Genomic DNA, 22748 nt, shown 5'->3' on the forward strand with positions numbered 1-22748 from the left:
GGGCCGGAATTTTTATGAGGATGTACCACCAATAAAGAACATTTCTTCTCATAAACGACACGTCACTCTTATAATTATGATTCCCCAAAATAAATGCTATTTGAATGTTAAACTGCAGTTAATCGTGGCGGGTTCCCACTGAAAACGCGCTGCTTAATAAAGCGTTTATTGACGTGGAACGGAAGTGCGCAGCCGTAGCGAATACACGGAGTGGTTAACGGCGTGGCAGCGGAGCTCGTCTTCGGATTGGCACTTGGAAATAGAGGCCCATGTGGTGTGTGAATGAGCGGGCCAAACCTCCAGCACTTTAGGCAGCGTCCACTTGATAATTTGGGTCCCTGAATGTCCGTGTAGCCCGCTGTCCGAAGATGCTGCTAGAAGCGCGGGACGGTGATGGGACGGTCGTGTTTACCGCCGCTGCCGGTAAGCACCGAGAGAGGCCACGGGAGGGTAGCTAGCTAGGCTACCGATTTTCTATATAAGGACTCCTGCGATTCTATTCAGCATGCTGCTAAAAGCAGACAGCAAGTACTACGATAATGTTAGCAGCTAACCCAGAGCGCGGAAGAGTCTGTTTATTGTAAATGATTGGTGTTGTCTGTCCCGGCTGCTTGTTAGCTGTGTTGCATAATGTGGCGGAGCTGCTGCCCACTCATGGCTGCTGCCGCGGCGCTGATTTATTACAGCTGGACTCACGCTCGTTGGCAGCTGTCGGTACTGAACACACTTTGACTTGGTTGGTATTTCACCCTTTGCTGACACACGGTCACCATCGGGCTGTCGCCTGTTGGATCCTCAGGTGGTCCGAGCGGTCACCATTTCCTGCTGCAGGGGTTCCTTTCAAAGTAAGGCTCCTGTCAGCCAGGACTCGGCCGTACTGACTGATGGCATGCCAAAGAAAAGAAGATGATGTAATAGAACAGCATTTCAGAGCAGCCATCACAGTGTGTGTCACTAGAGAGCAGGAGACATCCCTGTTAGCAGCTTGACTTTGACAGAAACCTGTTTGGATATTTGAGCAGCACAAAGGTAGAAGAAAAGAAGGCTAACAGTCAGAGTCAAGCACAAAGAGCTTGCATCAGAATGCCATTTTTAAATACATGCTTTTAGCTTTATTAAAAACTAGTGTCCTGCTACAGCTGATGCTGGTGCCAAACCTCAGCAAGTCACACAGGAGATACAAACACACTCCAGTTCATCTTCCAGTTTTATTTTCCCAACTGTGAAAATATCTCATATGGGTACATGAATAATGTTCGTACGAACCCCCCCCCCCCAGCCTCTGTGCAGGTCCAGGTGGAGCCTGTGGGTCGGTGGTTCGAGGCCTACGTGAAGAGGAGAAACAGGAGTACGTCCACCTCCTTCCAGGAGCTGGAGGAGGAGGAGGAGTCCTCGGAGGAGTCAGAGGATGAGGAGTTTCAGCTGGAGGAGTACCCGATGCTCCGGACACTTGACCCCAAAGACTGGAAGGTATCGGTCCAAATCAGACAGTTGTGTCAGAGCTGATGGTGAATCACTTTTCTCCCTCTAAGTCGTCCTCCTGTCCCTGTCTGACTGGGGGGTCTGAACAAACCCTGTGCATGCAGTTTGCTTGTTTTGTCAGACAAAAGGTACAAAAGTGAATCACTTTCAGCTGATTAATCTACTGTTTAGCTTCATACAATAGAACCAGGTGATGGCTGATGTAGTGTAATATTTGTGTTGAATTATTATGAAGCCATGATGCTGGTAGAAGTAGTTAGAAAATGGAATCATTGCCATCTGAATGGTGAATGATGGTTTGTCACAACCACTCGTCTCTTCTTTCATTCTTTATCGCTCGATTAGTCGTTTCCAACAGTGTCTTAAGCAAAAATGGCAACAGTTGCCTGGTTGCAGCTTCACAGACTTCTGTGATCATAAACTGGTGGTTGGATGAAAGGAGACCCAGAGGCAACACCGTGGACTCTGGGACGCTGTGGTGGACATGTCTTGCTATTTTCTGATGTTCTTTGTCCAAATGATGATGAAAATCGCTCATTGTCGCCCTGAGAGGCTGCTGCTGCTTTCATTTTGGATGCGAATGCATTGTTTGTGATATCTGATCAATGCTTACTACCTCTGGACTGGACACAGGAGGGGTCGTAAAATAAAAATATACTTGATTAATACTACGCATCATTCCAACTGAACTTTCCCCTCCGCTTTGTCAGAATCAAGATCACTATGCTGTCCTCGGGCTTGCACACTTGAGGTACAAAGCCACGCAGAAGCAGATCAAAGCTGCCCGTGAGTGTGTCCCCCCCCCCCTTCTCATCAATCGCTCCTCCGGCTGCTGGAAATACCTTGTTTAAGCCACATTCTCCGCTTGTTTCCCAACAGACAAAGCAATTGTGTTGAAGCACCATCCTGACAAGAGGAAAGCTGCAGGAGAGCAGATTGTAGAGGGAGACAACGACTACTTCACCTGTATAACTAAAGGTACGGAGCACTGCTTCGGATCGTCATCTTCACTGATGTAATGTCTGGACGCCCCAGGGCTCACTGTCATCATTGTCTGTCTGACCCTCAGCTATAGAGATCCTGTCGGACCCTGTGAAGAGGAGAGCCTTCGACAGCGTGGATCCCACCTTTGACAACACCGTGCCTTCAAAGAGCGAAGGCAAAGAGAACTTTTTCGAGGTGTTTGCTCCCGTTTTTGAGCGAAATGCCAGATGGTCTTCCAAAAAGCACGCGTGCACCCTTGGAACCATGGAGTCCTCTTTTGAAGAAGTCGATAATTTTTACTCTTTCTGGTAAGTGTGGACTGTTGTCTTGATTGGTTGGTGTCAGGAGAGACGGCAGCGTTTAGCCACATCAAAAAGAAGGAAGTGTTTTCACTTGTGTGTCAATTTTCCGTTAAAGGTACAACTTTGACTCGTGGAGAGAATTCTCTTACTTGGATGAAGAGGAAAAGGAAAAGGCTGAATGGTAAGGCGGTCTGTCAGTCTGACATTTCTCTCCTGCATTACAACAAGGGTCTGAGTGACACGTTTTAACTTCCCCCCGCAGTCGAGATGAGAGGAGGTGGATTGAAAAGCAGAACCGAGCTTCCAGAGCTCAGAGGAAGAAGGAGGAGATGAACAGAATACGAACACTAGTTGGTACAGTCTGTCGGAGCCAGCACACACTGCATGACGACTCAGACCCATTTTAATGGAATAACTAAAGCTATCTTTGAGCTACATTAAGATATGAAGCAGTTTGGAAAGAGTCTCAGGAAATCACTGCTGACAGTTAGTGACTTAACTCTTGTGCCTCACTGCAGATACGGCCTACAGCTGTGACCCTAGAATAAAGAAGTTCAAAGAAGAGGAAAAAGCCAGGAAGGAGTCTGAGAAGAAGGCTAAAGCTGACGCCAAGAAGAGAGAGCAGGAAGAGAGGGACCGAGTGAGTCTCACTCTAAGCATAACACGTCATCATCATCCTCACTTTTCATCTTCTGCTGGGACAGAGTGACACAAACTGCACCATCAGCAGAGGTCACGCTGCAGGGGCTGCGGTCCGGCGACTGCACTTTGCTTTTGAAACGTCGTCTCCCTGACAAATGTTCATGGGCCAAGTTTGGGTGTGTTTGACAGGCTCGGCAGGCGGAGCTGGAGGCAGCTCGTTTGTTGAAGGAGAAGGAAGAGGAGGAGGCCAAGCAGGCGGCCCAGCAGGCCAAGAAAGAGAAGGAGATCCAGAAGAAGGCCATCAAGAAGGAGCGGCAGAAACTCAGGACTACCTGCAAGGTTTGTTCTCATAAACTGTGAAGAGTCGTCCGACGCCTGAGGCCTGCGTCAGCCCCAGCGGTTCAGTCATTGTTGTTTCTGTGTCCACAGAACTGGAATTACTTTGCTGACAACGAAGCCGACAGCGTGAAAATGATGGAGGAAGTAGAGAAGCTCTGTGACCGGCTGGAGCTGATGAGGTACAGTCAACTACGAGAGGTTTTGGACACATTTCTGTTGATCAGGACGCCTGAGCAGTGTGAATCTAAGGTTGTCTTAGTCCTGTTGTTACTTTAGAGCAGCCTTCCAGAACAGTGTTGATGGTGCTTGTCTGCTTCCAGTCTGCAGTCCCTGAATGAAATCCTGGTCTCGGGCTCTAAAGACGACAGTAAGGCGGCCGTGGAGAAGCAGGTAAAGGGTTTTTAAAGATATTTAGATTTTTACATCTCATAGCTGATCGAGACGCAGCAAAGACGACGTTGCTGGGGTGTGTGAGGTCATATCCACAGTAGATGGCAGTCAGCACGGCCCCATTTCGGAGCAGCAGGCAGGAGTCCAGGCACAGACGTTGGGCAGGGTGCTGCTGTGGACGGAGGCAGCAGGAAGATGGATTTTAGCCTCCTGAAAACAAATCAACATTAATTTAAACAGTGTATTACAATATTTTCACTGCTTTACTTTCCGTCACTCTTTAAAGACGACATTGACAAAAACTGTAATCTTACTCCAGAACTGGCAGTGCATATCAACTGATAGAGATTTTCTTCCTCTGGTTAGGCTTCTTGGAAGTGACTAAAATGAGTTTTTCTGCCCCCCCCATCCACAGCAGTACATTGCTTAGTGTCCACACCGGTATTCCGGCCTAGTACCTCATACAACCCCCGCCCCCTGAAAAATCTGAACTACTCCTTTACGGGAAAGAGCGTCATCTGATATGGTGTCCTAACACGGCGGGGGGGTTCTGTCGTCAGGTGCAGGAGGTGAACGCCCAGCTGCAGAGGGAGAAGGAGGCGGAGGTCCAGGCGAGACAGGCGGCTCGCAGCGCTGACCAGGCCAGCGGAGGGGGAGGGGGTGCAGGGAAGGGCTGGAACGAGGACGACCTCCAGCTGCTCATCAAAGCCGTCAACCTGTTCCCCGCTGGAACCAACGCCAGGTAGGCACTCGGACTGTGTTCACACAAGATGCATTCAGGCACAGTGCTGAGTGTGGGTGACCTGTGTTGTGGCAGCACTCAGAGCCTAACGTGAAGTTTACACCCACTCTGCACCAGTAAAAGAGCAGGACATGAAGACAAATGTGTGGGGGGGGGGTGACAGTTAATCCTGTAGTGTATCCCAGCCTGTTCTTGCTGTTTAAGGGGAAAATTCGAAGTGTTTGGTGTAATAGATCTGCCATTTTAATGCTTACAGTGCATTCAGAAGTTTGCCTTTGAGAGACAAAGTTGTATTGTTTTTCCTTTTCAGATGGGAAGTCATTGCCAACTATATGAACCTGCACTCCACCAGTGGCATGAAGAGGACCGCCAAAGACGTGATCAACAAAGCCAAGAATCTACAGCGGCTTGGTAACATGCAGAGAAAATTAGAGTTACACAACATAGTGCAGACTGAATTCAGGGCCAGTAGCATTACAAACAGTCATGGTTTCTATGAATGAAGACTAAAATATAACATCAGTCTGGGAGAGAGTCTTCAGGCTCGAACATGTCCCGGCACAGTACACACAGCTGCTTTGACCAGATAAAACTGGACAGGAAATCTTAGTGTGATTAAAATGTGACACATCGCAGCTCCAAATTGATGTGATCGTAGGATAGTGTTTGCCATGTTGATGATTTTAATAAGCCAAACTGTTACTGTGTGTTACTGTCGTCGCCACAGATCCTCTACAGAAAGATGAGATCAACAGAAAAGCCTTTGAGAAGTTCAAGAAAGAGCACACGTTTGTGGCTCCCTCCATAGACAACGCTGTGCCCTCCGAGAGGTTTGACGGTGAGTCCACCTGTAAGGCTGAACCACTGTGGAGACGGCTCGGCGTCACGGCTGTTTCCTGTCTGAACAATGATTTCTCTAGTAGCGTGTCCTCATTGGGAGGGATTAATCTGTACAGTGGAAGCAGGGAGACGTAACAAAGGACCACACTGACTAGCTGTGTTGTCCCTCAGCCTCTGGTAGTGATGGGAACGCTGCCCCCTGGACCACTGAGGAACAGAAACTCCTGGAACAAGCCCTGAAGACCTACCCAGTCAGCACACCTGAGCGCTGGGAGAAGATCGCCGCTGCTGTCCCCGGACGAAGCAAGAAAGACTGTATGAAGAGGTACAAGGTAAGAAGGTAGACTGGGCACGCTTCAGTTCGACTACCAGCTCTGACTGGTAGTCGAACACAACAGGCTGTAGTGGGGTGTCTAATATTTGGTCCACCCCATTTGTTTCAGTCAGGGTAGAATAAATATGTAATGGGACTACTGGTGTGCTGACAAATCTTTCTGTTTCTCTGACAGGAGCTGGTGGAAATGGTTAAAGCCAAGAAAGCTGCTCAGGAACAAGTGGCAGCCAAGAGTAAAAAATGACACAAACCACAAAGAGTAGGATCTGTTATTTTAACATTATTGTGTTGGTCTTTATTTTATAATAAAAATTAAAGGAGGAAAATACCACAGATGAGACTTAAATATTGTGTTTTTTCTATGCTGTACAGTTGGGGGGTAGTTTGTCCTCGGTGCAGGTCCGGTCAGGTCCTCATCCAGAACATCCCACTGCGGATCTGGTTGTAGTCTGGCAGCTGTTCAATTGGACCTGAGACAGAAACTCACTTGTATTTAATGTCGTCACTTTTACTTAAGCAGTTGATAACAGAGGTTTTAGTTTTGTTGCTCTTCCATGGTTTCTACTGTTATGATGTTACTGTTTAGAGAATCTGGAAAAAGTGCCAGCTTGTTTAAAACCTGACTGCTGACATTTCCAGTCTGAGGTAAACGACTAGAACCAGAGGCGTCAGTCCCCTTAGGGGAAATTCATACTCTGTTAAACAGAGCAGCTTCAACTTTTAAAGTCCCTAAGCTCAAAACAAAAGAAGAACATACCAACTGCTGCGATGGCAGGAGCCTTGTTGTAGATGTATTTGGTACAGACGTCCTTAATGGTCTTAGCATCGATGGCCTGTGAAGGGGCAGAAACAATGTAAAACACTGCAGTGCATGTATATTATACCTTTATTCTCAGTCTATTAAGATTTATCAAATAAAGCAAAGGACCCATGAAATTGCATATTTTCTCCCAACCAACGAGAAGACAGAAGCATGTTGTTGTTCATGTCTACAAATGCAGCAAAAAGATCTGTCAATTTTTTCTTTTTTCTACATTTCATAGTTTAGGCCTGAAATGTTTTGGCAAAATGATGAGTGTCCACATGAATTCTAAATATTACCTGACCTCTCAGTCTAAGGAACATCATTTGACAAAATCAGCTGTTAATGACACTTTCATGATGTTTAATCAGACTTCTGGCACACAGTCCACTGGGCCTTTAAATGGTCTGTATTTGTAGAGCTTCCTTTGACTGCTCCTTTGAGTAGTTCCCATTCATTCAGGAGGAATCTAAGGCGGAGGAGACTGTTCTTTCACACACTGAAGCTGCTTCAGGAGCAGGTTGGGGTTCAGTGTCTCCAAGGACACTTCGACATGCTGACATATGGCGCGTTTCCACTAGTACCTACTCGGCTCTACTCGACTCGGTTGGTTTTCCATTACAGTAGCGTACCACCTCAAAGTGGGTGGGGTCATTATTGCAAGGCGGCCCCAAACTCCGTTGGCGTAATTTGTATACGGCACAAACAAACAACTAAAGACGTGGAGCGTTTGGTTTGTGTGTATCCGTTTACCTCGTTCACAGAAATAATAAAAACGCTCTGTCTGTTTCCAGGGTTTTAAAAACGGCAGGTTTGATTCTTGTGAACGAGTCGCTCTCATGACTCGTCAAGTGACGCCGCTCCCTGGCCAATCAGTGGCCTACAGTCTGGTGACGTCGCATTGTCAGCTCGACTCAGCTCGCTTGGAACCCTGGCAGAGGAGGTATTAAAATAGTACCTGTTACCAGGTACTATTGCTAGAGGAAACGCAACAAGGTCGAGTCGAGCTGGGTAGGTACTAGTGGAAACGCGCCATTAGAGAAGCCTGGGATCAAACCACAGACCTTCTGAGGGACGCCCCACTCTACCTCTGAGCCACAGCCCCCCCCCCCCATGTGCTGTGCATTTAAATGTGCTGTGTATGTGTGGAGCTCTGTACAGTCTTAGTGGGTCAGATTTGACTGGATCCACTCACATCAATCCTGGCCTCCAGCTCATGCAGCGGGATCCTGCGACTGTAGCACAGCATCTGTCTGCCAATGTCCTCACAGATTGGGGTGGATCCTGGACAAAGAAGCATCAGGACATCAGTAGAGAGCTCTACATGCTGCTTCTGTGTTCATGAGTGCAGCCTGAAGTGATGCGGTGCAGCCCTACCGTCCAGATGGAGGAGCATGTTGGTCTTGAGAAGATTTTTGGCACGTGCCACCTCGTTCTCCGTCACACTCGTGCAAAGAGACATCCTAATACAGCAACAACAGATATTATCCCGCCGGGTCTCTTGGAGTTATGATCTGAGATTTTATATTGGGACCTGTGGTAGACAGCAGCTATACAAACTCAGCATTTACCATTTCTCCATTGCATCTGATCTATCCTTTTTGTGTACTCACCACTCCATCTGAGTGAAGTGCATCATGTCGTTGATGGTGCTGGGCTCACACACCATGTAGAGCCCCCAAAGGCCCGTGTCTGTGTAGCATGTGTTGAAGGACTGGAAGCTGTGGCACAGGTTTCCCTGACAGGCCATCTGAGCCAGTTTACTGGACAGATTCTGGGTTCACAAGAGACACAACAGGGAGGGGTCACGGTTTTTTAAGGTCTAAAATCTATCAAGGAAACAGAAATGGGCCAAAAAGATCTTCAGAGTGGATGGACCGACTAACTTAAGCGTTACATCCCTTATAAGAAGTGTTTAAGTTGTCTGGTGGAGCTCTGTGACAAGAATCCATGTGAGAGCTGAGTCACTAACTAGACCAAGGTTTCATCTGTACTCACCACGCCTCCACCAAAGGAGCGGTCCCAGTTTCCAATGAGTGTGTTTGCCACCATGAGAGGGATGGTGTCGGGGTGTGACCATCCCACCGCCTCCACTGCGATGGCGATATGAGCCAGAGGCATCTTGTCATCGCGCACACGGATCTGAAGCAACAGCACATTCACTGGTATCATTTCTCCACTGTCAGTAATTCAAGGCTGCTCTATGTTTGTCGAGATATAAAGAAATAAATAGTTTGTTTTGTTTTATATGAAACAATGATCGTTAACAGTTTATCAATAAAGCACTTTCAAGATACTTTAAGATGGGGGGGTTAGCCTGACCCTTAAGAGCCTTGTAAGAAGGAGAAGGATTTTAAACTCTATTCTAGATTTTACAGCTAGAGACAGCTATGGTTCGCTCTAAAACCTGACTGAAAATCCTCTAATACACTATTAGAATTTAGAAAATTACACAGCTGATTGGCTACAACTTTCTCCAGGATCTTGGAGAGAAAGGGAAGGTTGGATAAAGGTCTATAGTTAGCTAACACACCTGAATCAAGACTGGGCTTTTTCAGGAGAGGTTTAATTACTGCTACTTTGAAGGACTGTGGTACGTAGCCTGTTAGTAAAGACTGGTTGATCACATCCAGTAAGGACGTGTTGATTAAGGGCAGGACTTCCTTAAGTAGCCCAGTAGGAATGGGGTCTAGGAGACATGTTGAAGGTTTGGATGAGGAGATTATTGAAGCCAATTCAGCAAGATCAATTAAAGAAAAACAGTCCAAATGCACATTAAGCCCAACAGCTGTTTCCATGATTCCTGAGTTTGAGGTTGAATCAGAGCCTGTTGAAGGCAGAAGGAGATGAGTTTAGTCTCTAATGGTTAGAAGTTTATCATCAAAGAAGCTCATGAAGTCGTTGCTACTGAGCTCTAAAGGATCACAAGGATCAACAGAGTTCTGACTCTTTGTCAGCCTGGCTCCTCCAAATCAAGGCCTTATCCCAAAGTTTGAGGTTGAATCAGAGCCTGTTGAGGGCAGGAGGTGATGACTTTTAGCATTAAAGAAGCTCATGAAGTTGTTGCTATTGAGCTCTAAAGGATCACAAGGATCAATAGAGTTTTGGCTCTTTGTCAGGAAATCAAACATTATCAGGTAATGGTCTAAAATAGAATAGAATAAAATAAAATAACTAAATTAACTATTCAATTTGAATGCCATACGCCAGAACAAGGTCATGGGTGTGGTTACAACAGTGAGTTTACACTGAGAGAAGCCAACTGAGTCCAATAATGAGATGAAAGCAGTACTAAGACCATCATTATCATTGTCCACATGAATATTTAAGTCACTTATAATTACTTTATCTATATTAAGGACTAAATTTGAAAGAAATTCAGAGTACTGTCCAGGAGGGCGGTAGACTGTAACCAGTAGAACTGGCCTTAGTGTTTTCCAGGTTGGGCGTGAAAGACTAAGAACAAGGCTTTCAAATGAATTATAGTTGTGTTTAGGTCCAGGTTTGATTAACAAGCTAGAGTTAAAAATGGCAGCAACTCCACCTCCAAACTTCAGGGCCAAGACTGGGAAACACTAAACTAACCTATCCAGGCATTCTGGGACATAAAATTGCTGTTTTTGTTAACAGAGTCTGGTGTGTGTGCAGAGAGTGATAGAACGGCTGTTTGTGGTTAAACCAAAAGGATCTTCCAGGTCTCTCTCTGTAGGGATCCTTTCCATGATGCTGTCACACACTTAGAATAACACTCTGAGCCTGTCAGTGGATCAAACAAGCTCTTTTAGTGATCAGGTGTTGTTGTCCCAAAGGATTATGATGCAGCCTGTTTGGCGGCTGCCGGCTGAGGCAATTTACTGGACCAGCTCTAAACTTTGTATCACTCAGTTATTTAGGTACCAAGATATGTCAAAATAGAGCCATATTTTTTACAAATGTAAACCTGCAAAGTTCTCCTTTAAATAAGTTTTATTAAAAAAAGAAAGCTAAAGCACAATAACTGTGGTATCTTACCTCACTTCCTGTGAAGTGGCACAGAGGAAGAGCTGGGGCTTCACCCTTATATCTGACAGGAAGTTTTCCAAAATGATACTTGGCCAAATCAATGAGTTCATCGTGTGAGACTCCTGATCAAAAACACACAGAGTCACAGAATGTCCCGAAGGTAAAGGCAACGTCAAAGTCTGAGTTCATTTTGAAGTGAATTCAGGACTTTGGTTTTATGTGGGTTCATGCACAATTAACAGTAATATAAACTTACTTAAATCACACAGTGAATCATGAGGATTGTCTGTTTTATGGGCTCATAATGAAACTAACACATCCACCTAATATGACCCAAACAGGTGAGGAGATAAACAGCTCTGACCTCCAGCAGCAGCAAGCACTATTCTGGGGCCTTTGTAGTGAGTAGTGATGTACTCCACCAGGTCTCCTCTGTTGATTGTCCTGCAATCAAATACCAACGACTTACAGCATCAACGACAGTACAACACAACATCTGTGAAGCAGAAGCATGTGAAACCAGTACAACTGTGACCGTTTGTAAGCCATCTCTTTGTGCCAAATGTCACCACATGTTCTGGAGATCAAAGCCTCTAGAATGACTGTTTGGCCCTACTTGATGTTCTCCGTGGGGCCCAGGATGGTCCTTCCCAGAGCTGTGGACTGGTAAGCTGTGGCATGCAGGTAATCAAAGACCACCTCCTGCAGATTGGTCTCCACTTCCTGCATCTCTCGGAGGATTACACCTCGCTCCCTTTCAATCTCTGCCTCACCCAGTGTGCTGTTCTGAATGATGTCAGCCAGAATCTCCACAGCTGGGGGGGAAACAGGGAACTTTATTTGGTCAAATGGAACTGACATGTTATTTTTTTTCATTATTTTCGCATCAGTCCGATGTTCAGGATTGTTGAACATGTTTTTATGGAGGCAGAAAGACGCCCGTGCTTCTGTGATTCTGTTGTCAAATATCAATAACATGCGTCCACAGTGCCACTGAAACATTCAGCTCCTTGGCCCTGCGGTACTGTACCTCGTGGAAGATCTTTAGAGAAAGCTTTGGCGTAATACACAGTTTGCTCTCGGGACGTGTAGGCATTTAGGTGAGCCCCCATGTTCTCTATCTCCAACTCCAGATCCAGCTGGGAGCGCTTCCTGGTGCCCTGTCTCACACACACACACACACACACACACAGACAGCCCCGGTGAACAAAGACAAAACAAAACAAAAAAGATGACCCAGTCCAGTTAGGAGAGGTAAAAACTTTGCTGCACTGTTACCATCTCACCTTAAATGCCATATGTTCCAGGAAATGTGCTGTGCCATTATTTCTCTCGTTTTCATAGCGGCTGCCAGCGTCTATCCAGAGCCCCACCTGGAAGAGGTCAGTAATGAAATCCCCAGATTAACATCCACACAGTCTCTGCTGCCAGTGTACCACAACTTCAGACAAAGGCCTGAGGTAAGGCTGCCTTCCATAGGGCTGCTGCTTGAATCTTTATTAGGCATTGGGATAAGGCCTTGATTTGGAGGAGCCAGGCTGACAAAGAGTCAGAACTCTGTTGATCCTTGTGATCCTTTAGAGCTCAGTAGCAACGACTTCATGAGCTTCTTTGATGATAAACTTCTAACTATTAGAGACTAAACTCATCACCTCCTGCCCTCAACAGGCTCTGATTCAACCTCAAACTCAGGAATCATGGAAACAGCTGTTGGGCTAAATGTGCATTTGGACTGTTTTTCTCTAATTGATCTTCCTGAATTGGCTTCAATAATCTCCTCATCCAAACCTTCAACATGTCTCCTAGACCCCATTCCTACTGGGCTACTTAAAGAAGTCCTGCCCTTAATCAACACGTCCTTACTGGATGTGATCAACCAGTCTTTACTAACAGGCTACATACCACAGTCCTTCAAAGTAGCAGTAATTAAACCTCTCCTGAAAAAGCCCAGTCTTGATTCAGGTGTATTAGCCAACTATAGACCTTTATCCAACCTTCCCTTTCTCTCCAAGATCCTGGAGAAAGTTGTAGCCAGCTGTGTAATTTTTTAAACTGTAATAGTCTATTAGAGGATTTTCAGTCAGGTTTTAGAGTGAACCACAGCACAGAGACAGCACTGGTGAAGGTTACAAACGACCTCCTTATGGCATCAGACAGAGGACTTCTCTCTGTCCTGGTCTTGTTAGATCTGATGAATCCCATCAGTTGGCTAAACTCCAAGTCTGCCTTAAGGACATAAAGTCCTGGATGAGCCACAATTTTCTGCTGCTAAACTCAGAAAGTGTGTCTCTAAGGTGTCTGAGGCCAAGCACAATAACTTCAGTTTTGTCTAACAACATAACTGCTCTGGATGGCATTACTCTGGCCTCCAGCTCCACTGTGAGGAATCTGGGAGTTATCTTTGATCAGGATTTGTCCTTTGACTCCCACATAAATCACATTTCCAGGACTGCCTTTCTCTATCTACGTAATATTGCTAAAATCAGGCCCATCCTGTCTGTGAATGATGCAGAAAAATGAGTCCACACATTTGTCACTTCTAGGTTGGACTATTGTAACTCCTTATTATCAGGCTGCCCCAATAAGTCCTTAAAGACTCTCCTGCTGGTCCAGAACGCTGCTGCTCCTGTTCTGATGAGAACTAAGAGAAGAGACCATATTTCTCCTGTACTGGCTTCTCTTCTTTGGCTTCCAGTAAAATCTAGAATAGAGTTTAAAATCCTTCTCCTCACCTACAAGGTTCTTAATGTTCAGGCTCCATCATATGTTAAAGAGCTCATAGTACCGTACTACCCCACTAGAGCACTGTGCTCCCAGACTGCAGGTCTACTGGTGGTTCCTAAAGTCCTCTAAAGTAGTGATGGAGCCAGAGCTTTCAGCTATCAGGCTCCTCTCCTGTGGAACCTCCTTCCAGTTTGGGTTGGGGGGGCAGACACCCTCTCTACATTTAAGAGTAGACTAAAAACCTTCCTTAGTGATAAAGCCTATAGTTTAGGGCTGGCTCAGGCCTTGGACCAGCCCCTAGTTATGCTGCTATAGGCTTAGACTGCCGGGGGACTCCCATGATGCACTGGGCTCCTCTCTCCTCCTCTTCCTCTCCATCCTGATGCTTCATGTCTCTTTAATGTCTGTTACTACTACTAACAATATTAGTCGTGTTATTATTATTCAGATATTAACAACTATCATGTTTTTCAATGTTACCATATTGCTAACCATTAGTCATTTTCCTATTATTTTGGCTACTGTTTGTTCTCTCTCTCTCTCCCTCTCCCCCCCCCCCCCCTCTCTCTCTCACCTCCACCCAACACAGACTCTGACAGAAAGCCCCCCCCCCCTCTGAGCCTGGGTCTGTTCCAGGTTTCTTCCTGTTAAAGGGGAGTTCTTCCTCCACTGTTTCCTAATATAACATCTGATGCTGCTCATGTTTTTGCTTTTTCTTCTCTTCGTGTTCAGTGTGGCAAACAAACAAACATCATCGTGGCAAACATCTAACTGCAAATACAGCTCATTTTAACTGGTTGAGTGATTTTATACCACAAATACGTGGAACTCAACACCGGTGACATAAATTAAAACTAAGGAAGAATCAACATCAGGCTTGATTCTGTCAGCTTGTTTGATTTGTTCCCCCGTAATGCAAAGAAATGCATATAAATGCAACAGTATTCTGATTCCAACAAGTTCAAAGGTGCTAATAGCTTAGGACAGGACTGCATGTAATCATGAGGACGGGGGTCGTTAAGGGTCATTAAGCTCCTGTGTACAATAGTTTAATAAATGAGATCTGTGGTAAATACATAAATATAGCTAGGGCAAATACACAGTAAGTGTGCGTTCAGTGGGGTGACCTTCAACCTACCGTGCAGGTGGTGAGCCCAGCGTCCTCAGAAGCCACCCGTAGTCCGTTTTCTAAAGTGGTCACCTTGGTTTCAGGAACATTAAGAGCCACATGCTGAGCAGCCGGAGTAGCCAAGAATCTGTGAGGTCCAGCTGGGAGCTGCAGGCGGAGGACAGACAGGAAGTAACAGCCAGTCATGATGATGCTGCGTGTTTACGACAGCGATAATATATGTAAGTAAAAAAGAAGGGTAAAAAGACAAAACTTTTTACTATGGTGTCGCTTATCTTTTTGTATAACTTGGGTCGATTTTAAACATAATTTGAGCAATTCGTTTAGGAACAGCCAAGCACGCCGAAGCTATTAGCTAACTTTACCTGATAGCAAACACTGAGCCTGACGGGACATACCGAGAGGTTTTCTCCTCTTAAACTCTACTCTGGTACCTGTCAATGATAGGTTACATGAAAAACATGGCTGTGAACACTTTTGTCTTACCCTCCTTAAAGAATTTGTCTTCAGTAAATGTCTTTGAAGAAAATATCTCCCAGCAGTCCTGAGGCGCTGTACGGACACCGCCATATTGTTTATCTGTCACACTGCGCAAGCACCGTGTCCGTTGACGCAATCAGTAAGTAACTTCCGCTGGGGATGACGAGGTGATTTTCTTAACAGAATAAAAGCCACAGTATTTTGTGAGGCTGTTAAAAGAGTAACGTTTACAAAAGTAGTCATTCAAAAATAACCACATTAACAAAACTGCTAATTGCTACTAACATAGTGAACGTTTTTAAAAGATTTCACATTATTTTGATTTTTTTCTCACATGCGGGAATAGCTACAGATTTTTTTTTAAATGCTGGGGCAATTAAAACCACTTTTTTGTAACTGAATTTCGAAATTACTTTATTATTAAATATACTTTACTTTGTATAATTTGTTGATTTGTAGATTTGCCCTTTTCTTTTATAGGAAGAAAATTCCAAATTCCAAAAATACAAAATTTCATTAGTATTTCTTTCATCCGTGTCATGTTTATTTTGAAAGAGTGTGACAGATGAGGGCGGAAGTGTGGCTTTAGCATAGCGCGAATTTTCTTCGAAGGGTCTCAGGTCTGAAGTTTGTTTCAGTGAAGCTCGTCTCGGCAGGCAGCAGTGAGGGGAAGAGCCAAACACAGCTAAAAGTCTGTTTTTACCCACAGCGGCCGCCCTGTCCGATATTTAAAGGTATTTGTATTTTAGAGGAGTTGTTTGGTTCTCTGTCGAGCCTAATATTAAGTTCTGTGGTATTGTTAGCTGCTAATGCTGTAGAGTTAGCTAGTGTCGCTAATGAGTGGCCTTAACTTTGGCTGATAAATTAAAACAGCAGCCAACAGACATTCTCTTTGGTGTGGCTTCCAGACAAGAAATGGCGGCTGGCGGAGATCTAATGGACGGTGATCTGGAAGATGGAGAGCTCTCCAGCTCGGATACTGAGATGGGAACCGCTGCAGCAGCACAAGCTGCACCTCAGCTTCCTGCAGCTTTCAGCGGCCAGTCCTTCCACAGCAGAGCCGCTGCCCAGCCCTCTGCCTCCGCCTACCGCAGCACTGCTAGGACGGCGGAGTCCAGCGACAGTGACGCGGAGTCATCGGACGAGGAGGCGGCTTCTTGGCGCCGGAAGCGCCAGAAAGTGTCCGGCGCCACCCGGGCAGGGCCCACCCCCGTGCCCGCCGCTGGCGCGCTGGGGGGCCGCAAGGTGAACAACATTTGGGGCTCTGTGGTCCAGGAGCAGTGCCAGGATGCCATAGCTGCTGAGCTGGGCATATTTGGCATGGAAGGTGAGGTCAGCATGTCCAGCAGAAATGTGGAGACTTATAACTTTGTCCTCGCCCGTAAGATAATGGAGAAGGAGAGAGAGCTGGAGAAGCTTTCCAATCATGCAGGAGAGGTGAACATGCTGGACGCCCAGCTGGAGGAGTACATGAAGGGACAAGAGTCAGATGAGAGGGCAGGAGGTGATGCAAAGAGGAAGAGGTCCGCTAAAGAGAGACTGGGCCCCAGGGCTGAGATGGACGTCAAGGGCCGTTATGAGATCACAGAGCATGACCCTGAGGACAAAGTGGCGGATGAGATAGCACACAGGCTGCAAGAGCCTAAAAAAGAGATAATAGAGCGCGTTGTGAAAGTCATCGGGAAGAAAAAAGCCATAGAACTGCTTGGAGAAACCGCCACGCTGGAGGAAACCGGCGGAGTGTACACCATGGATGGCAGCAGACGGCGGACGCCTGGAGGGGTCTATCTCAACCTGCTAAAGAACACGGCAAGCATCACCAAGGCCCAACTCAGGGAGGTGTTCTTAGAGGAACACCAGAGAGATTGTAAGAGCAAGAAGGCTGCCCAGAGGAGGAGGCGGCACGTGGTGGCCAAGAAGATGAAGCAGGCCATCGGCACACTGAACCTGCAGGAGCACGACGACGTCTCCAGGGAGACTTTCGCCAGTGATACTAATGAGGCCTTGGAGTCATTGGAGGAGGCTGCAGAGGAGGGTCAGGAGGAGGCTGCAGAGGAGGGTCAGGAGGAGGCTGCCGTGGGCATTGAGGAGACAGCGGTGGTCTACAACTCTGCAGACCTGGAGGTCTTCTGAAGGCTGCTTGCTGTGTGAATACTGGGAGGTTTGAACAAGGACATTTTGGGACTAAAATAAAGACAAAACACTTAAAGCACCGTATACCTACTGTCTCTGCTTGTCTGCTTTGTTTACCTTGGCAATAAAAGGAGAACTTGTGCTGAGAGACGTACTGTTGTAGTTTGGTACAGCATGGCTTTGTGGATGTTATCACATGTGAACAAGGTTTACTGCAAGTTAGTTTGAACTGTAATTCTAATGTTTGCCTTCAAATCAAATCCTGACCCTTTTTTTTTTGATAATAAGATCATAATAATTTCTTTAATATCTTTAATAATCGTACTTATGTTGTTTGGAGAAACAGTGAAGCACTTTTGTTGGTTTTCAAACGTAACCTTCTCTGTTGTAATGTTCATTGTGGCATCATGAGGTCTGGATTTCTGAAATTAGTTTGTGTGATTGCATCTGGAATATAAATAAAGACTCAGGTAAAATTATTCAAAAGCTGGTTTGCACATTTGGCTTCCTCTAAGAAACCTAACGTTTAAGGCCAGACTTTAGCGTGGTGGTACAGGCTCAGCCCTTCATGTCTGAGCATTATCAGCAGGCCATGGGGGCTTTTTCTGTGAATACAAGAGCCAGTGAGACAAAACATCAAGACATCAGTGAAAGAGAGGACGACTGTAGTAGGGCCGGCGTTTGTCCACTAGATGGCAGAAGCCCATTATTTCCCACAGGAACTAAATGCCTCGTGGTCAGACGAATTAAGATAAAGTATTGATCCCACATAAGGAAATGAAAGGAAACAATACAAAGGTAGTCGATTAATAAATGTCAGCAAAAAAGTGGTGGCAATCACTTCTGTCTCAGCAGGAGCCTTCCAGCTTGTCTGCATGTCCCCCCCTGCTGTGTGGGTTCTCTCCACAGTCCAAAGACAGCATGACTGACTGGTGACCAGTCCAGGATGTACCCTGCCTCTTGCCCAGTGTGGTGAAGATGAATGGGGTGAAGGTAAAATGACCAAATGAAACCTAAACTTCTCAGAGTTAGTGTGGATACATGTTCTTTGGAATTTGGTCAATCAAATCTTCCTTAAACTGGAGGTAAACTGGTGGTTCTGGTAGGCATATAGTTTAGGGCTGGCTCAGGCCTTAGACCAGCCCCTAGTTATGCTGCTATAGGCTCAGACTGCCGGGGGACTCCCATGATGCACTGAGCTCCTCTATTCTCTCTCCTCCTCTTCCTCTCCATCATTATGTCTCATGTCAGCCAAATGTCTGCCTCTAACTTGGTATCTTCCCCGGAGCCTTTCTGTGCTTTCTCATCTCTCAGGTTCCTGTGGATCCTGGTCTTGGTCCTGATCCTGCTGATGTGGTTCTCTGCTTCATGAATCTCTGCTGCGGATCGTCGGCCACTGGTCATGTTTTTTAATAATATCATACTGCTAATCTTTTAGTCACACTCCTATTGTTAGTGCTATAGTCACTGTTAGTATGTTGGTTGCTGTTTGTGTTCTCTCTCTCTCTCTGTCTCTCTCTCTCTCTCTCTCTCTGTCCAACCTCCACCCAACACAGACCCCTACAGAAGCCGTCCACATTGAGCCTGGTTCTGTTCCAGGTTTCTTCCTGTTAAAGGGGAGTTCTTCCTCCACTGTTTCCTAATATAATATCTGATGCTGCTCATGTGGGGATTGTTGAATCCTTAATGTTGAATTCCTGAATCGTTGGGTCTCTCTCTAATTAAAGAGTTTGGTCTAGACCTGCTCTTTATGGAAAGAGTCTGGAGATAACGCTGTTGTGATTTGGCGCTATATAAATAAAGAAAAAGAAAAGAAAAAAAGAAAGGTGGAGAGGAAGATTCTGTCCTCTCAGGTGGAGAACGGGAGACCTTGCTACTTATCTCCATCGTTTTCAGTGTGCTTAGTGCTGCGTGTACCAGACACAACAAGCTGGTGGCAGCAAAGGTCTGATTATGACGGCATGAGCGCAGCAGCACTTGGCTGTGGTGGTGTTGGAGAGAGCTGGGAGTTGAATGTGGCGTGACTGTTTTGTCCTTGGGGCCCTTCTGAAACATGTCCTGTATTCAGTGTTTCATTTAGAGGTGACGTAAAAAATTAATTCATGTCAATTCCGCCACGAATCTTCGCAATAGAAACACAACATGGCCCATAAGCCGTCCTCGTATCAGGAAGAGGGATTGATGACGCTTTATTTTACAGGCTGTTGTTTCCTTATAGGCTCCTAAAGGCATCCTGACAGGAAATCTGTATTATTTAGTTATTTAGTTAGTTCAGAAACAACTTTCACTGTAAACTCCATTTGAGCCAAAGTAAATATTTCCTCAGCATTCATTTGTTACCAGTAACTTTAGTCCTCATATGTATTTTGAATTGTACGCTTGCCTGCAGACTAATTGTGCGCTGACCAAAAGGCTTAGTCCACCTTCATCATCATCATTTGTCCGTATAAAAACGTTGATTAGTGCTGCTTTAATGTAAATCAGGAACAGCTGTCATCCAGTATTTGCTTTACAAATCAGACAAATCAGAGTTTTAACTTGAACTAAACAAACCTCAGTAAACAAATCACCCCCCCACCCCCAGCTGTGTCTGAATCAAAGTAAAAGTATACAGTCGACCCACACAGCTCCGGGGGAGAATGAATCCCTTTAATGGTGGCGGTGGATTTGTCAGCTGAAGCGCCTTGGAAATGATCATTATCTCTGCTCATGGCTGCCACATGAAAGGCCCAGAGCTGTGGCAGAAACACGTTTGATAATCCCCCTACTTATAGCTGTTTTCAGATTTGCCGGTGGATATGTCTTCTCTGATAAACCGTCAGCGTGCACATCATGATTCCACGCGGCAATTAGGCAGGCTGATTAGGTTTCGTGAAAGGTGGGGAGATCGGTTTCCTGCAGCAGAGTTTTTAGTGTCGCCTCATCTGCACATGCGCAGGGTTTATTGGACTTGTTAGCAGCGAGGACGAAGGCAGAGAGGAGGGCAGTTCACCGTTCACATGAAGGCAAACACGTGCGTTGTTTGCATTCGTGGTGAAGAAGGTGATCCGGGGCAGGATTATCAAAGAAATGTGTGAGTTGCAGGAGGTGCCGGGTGCTGTGCCTTGTCTTATTCATGTGGATTTGTTGCATGCAGGCTCTGGTCTCAGGACCTCTGTGTCTGTCACCTGGCAACGAACTTGTTGCCTGGATACAACACGCTGTTTCTTATTTCCATTGGATCATACAGGACCAGAAAGACTTGTATCTTTGGACTGGGGCGGGGTAGTGGGGGGAGGGTTGCTGCATGATGTCAGCATTCAAAGAGGTTGTCAACAAATATCACTCCAGCAAATAAAATGGCTGCATGTGTGTGTGTGTGAGTGTGTGTGTGTGTGTGTGTGTGTGTGTGTGTGTTCAGAAGATTATCATTTTTGTGACAGACACCACACTCTCTTTAATAATTTAACAATTCTGTCCACGATCGTGGATCTGTGTCGTGGATGAACGGCTGTGTGTCACACATGAGGAAGCTGTTCAAAGACAAGTTTACTTTTCTTCTAATGATCACACAGGCAGAAGTAAAATGCAATCTAAGTTCATCAGCGCGCCCCTGCTGACCCGTCAGAGCTAATCTCGGAGGTGCTGACAGAGAGCCGAGGACGCGACCATCACGATTAGACAGTGGATCACTGCAGCAGAGAGAGGTTGCAATTTCCAATGAGTCTCTCTCCCGGCAACACGTGCTCTTTGAGCCACTGTAAGTGGCCAGAAGAAGAGCAGGAAAGGTGAGTTAGATAATGCAGTCTATGGAGAACAGGTGGTGACTCATCACTCTCACTGAAACAAAGTTGACCCAGCTGGGAGGGGAAACGATACCATGGAAGCACATTCATAAAGTACGCACAGGTAAACTTCTTATTAAGAAGTTATTTCCATTATTATTATTGTGGTAGCTTAGTTGTAAATGGTAAGACAAGATCGAAGGACACAGAATGTAATCTGTCTTTGCAGTGATCGAACAGATCGTTCTGCACGTGCCTCAGATCTCTAAACATGTTCTGTATGTCTTTAAGACCTTTTAAAAAAAAAAAAAACATCTCACATTGTAACATTAGCACATGCACAGAGTCCGCATTTTGTGTTTTAGCATGCCAGCTACCATCAAAAGCATATTAACACACAGCTGTTGGTCCTCCAGAAGGTTTCCTTTGCCCTACATGACAGTAAACTGAATGTTTTTGTGTTTTCAGGAACAGCAGGTTCCATAAAACAAGCGCTGGGTTCAAAGGCAGTATAATAGACATCTTTTACTGTTGGACAGACTCAGTGATTCACCCAGAAGACAATGGGCAGATGAAGAGATAATAGCAGGAATTTGCTCATTAAGCATCAAGTGTGCTCTGAAGTGCTTGGTGAACGGTGCAGCAGCAGCACTAGACATGCTTTGTGTCATTGCATGTGTTGTTGGTTCTTGTACATGCAAGACACATATGATGTGGCAATCTAGTCAAACCGAGCATGACATTGATCGTAGGCTGAGAAGAAATGCACAGATCCTGTTCAAATTAAGTGTCATCCTTTCAAAGCAGCCATAAGAGAGAACAGATTCCTGACCCATAAACACCAGACAGCAGGAGGCCTGTTTGATAATAAATGTTAATAAATGTGTTTTCAGCTAAAAAAAAAAAAAAAGTTAAAAGCGTCAACTGAGACTGCAGATGGAACGTCAGTGTGACAACACTGGAGCCACAGCTTCAGAGGCACGGCCACCTTCGTCTTTTAGTGTCAGCATCAATCTCAAGGCTGCAATCATCAACACAGTATTTATGTTAAGAATGGCTCACATGACTGTGTCAGTGGTGTCAGACACAGGGACGAACAGTCACTTTCCCCCCCGCTCTACACAGCGTTTCATCACCTCTCAGCTCATTGGGTTTGTTCTACGGCCCACAGCCTTACTGCTCGGTCGACTCTCAGCTCTCACCAACCTTGTTTCCCACAGCAGCTCTGCTGAACCTGCTGTACACCAGACAGACACAGCCGCTGGCCAGCTGGTGGAGTCCAAAGCAGAGCTAGAAGAGATTGAATATTGGGAGTTATTGAACACATGTATGATTACCAGAGACTCCAAATGACTGTTGATGTTGCTGTGTGTCTGCTGGAATAAGTGGGCAGCTGTTCTAACGTTTGCCTTATCAACTTCATAAGATCATATATAATGTGCTATCATTGTGTTTGCAGCTTGTTGTGTTGCCCGCTATTGGTTAAAAATCCACCAATGCAGGTTTCAGTTATAAAAATGACACTTTTTCTTCACATTTTGAGTCTTACACAATTTCTGTATGGTATGACCACTGCCCCTCACTGTTGAATAAAATAAAATAAAATGAAATTAAAGTAAATTAAAGGTAATTCTACAGTTAAAAGTTGTTGTGTAAGAG

At 45.6% G+C, this 22748-nt stretch overlaps 3 protein-coding genes across 3 annotated transcripts; 2 read left to right on the forward strand and 1 right to left on the reverse strand.

Moving 5' to 3' along the window:
• Positions 1 to 84: 84 nt before the first annotated feature.
• On the forward strand, positions 85 to 6388 carry dnajc2 (DnaJ (Hsp40) homolog, subfamily C, member 2). Its single transcript, XM_070853793.1, has 16 exons — positions 85 to 423; positions 1280 to 1470; positions 2193 to 2268; positions 2362 to 2460; positions 2552 to 2774; positions 2884 to 2949; positions 3031 to 3122; positions 3287 to 3408; positions 3600 to 3749; positions 3840 to 3928; positions 4070 to 4139; positions 4700 to 4881; positions 5192 to 5292; positions 5609 to 5719; positions 5893 to 6053; positions 6231 to 6388. Exons 1-16 carry the CDS (start codon positions 369 to 371, stop codon positions 6297 to 6299), a joined length of 1857 nt encoding a protein of 618 aa, XP_070709894.1. The 5' UTR covers positions 85 to 368; the 3' UTR covers positions 6300 to 6388.
• On the reverse strand, positions 6316 to 15303 carry pmpcb (peptidase, mitochondrial processing subunit beta). Its single transcript, XM_070853795.1, has 13 exons — positions 15199 to 15303; positions 14722 to 14859; positions 12146 to 12232; positions 11890 to 12019; positions 11476 to 11674; positions 11224 to 11303; positions 10869 to 10981; positions 8856 to 8999; positions 8471 to 8631; positions 8235 to 8320; positions 8053 to 8141; positions 6813 to 6888; positions 6316 to 6525 (listed from the first exon to the last, which is right to left on the reverse strand). Exons 1-13 carry the CDS (start codon positions 15280 to 15282, stop codon positions 6461 to 6463), a joined length of 1452 nt encoding a protein of 483 aa, XP_070709896.1. The 5' UTR covers positions 15283 to 15303; the 3' UTR covers positions 6316 to 6460.
• Positions 15304 to 15793: 490 nt separating this feature from the next.
• On the forward strand, positions 15794 to 17789 carry phax (phosphorylated adaptor for RNA export). Its single transcript, XM_070853862.1, has 2 exons — positions 15794 to 15926; positions 16101 to 17789. Exon 2 carries the CDS (start codon positions 16108 to 16110, stop codon positions 17323 to 17325), a length of 1218 nt encoding a protein of 405 aa, XP_070709963.1. The 5' UTR covers positions 15794 to 15926; positions 16101 to 16107; the 3' UTR covers positions 17326 to 17789.
• The last annotated feature ends 4959 nt before the right edge of the window (positions 17790 to 22748 follow it).

The sequence above is a fragment of the Pempheris klunzingeri genome, chromosome 22, assembly GCF_042242105.1.
Source record: "Pempheris klunzingeri isolate RE-2024b chromosome 22, fPemKlu1.hap1, whole genome shotgun sequence".
NCBI lineage: Eukaryota > Metazoa > Chordata > Actinopteri > Acropomatiformes > Pempheridae > Pempheris > Pempheris klunzingeri.

Bases quoted from the DNA above. Each gene is read 5' to 3' on its own strand.
- phax (XM_070853862.1), top strand. From the start codon at position 16,108: ATGGCGGCTGGCGGAGATCTAATGGACGGTGATCTGGAAGATGGAGAG.
- pmpcb (XM_070853795.1), bottom strand. From the start codon at position 15,282: ATGGCGGTGTCCGTACAGCGCCTCAGGACTGCTGGGAGATATTTTCTT. The intron at 12,020-12,145 runs GTGAGATGGTAA...TGTGTGAGACAG, and splicing joins TGGAACATATGGCATTTAAG to GGCACCAGGAAGCGCTCCCA. The intron at 6,526-6,812 runs GTATGTTCTTCT...TTTCTGTCTCAG, and splicing joins TCCTGCCATCGCAGCAGTTG to GTCCAATTGAACAGCTGCCA.
- dnajc2 (XM_070853793.1), top strand. From the start codon at position 369: ATGCTGCTAGAAGCGCGGGACGGTGATGGGACGGTCGTGTTTACCGCC. The intron at 2,775-2,883 runs GTAAGTGTGGAC...TTTCCGTTAAAG, and splicing joins GATAATTTTTACTCTTTCTG to GTACAACTTTGACTCGTGGA. The intron at 4,140-4,699 runs GTAAAGGGTTTT...TTCTGTCGTCAG, and splicing joins AGGCGGCCGTGGAGAAGCAG to GTGCAGGAGGTGAACGCCCA.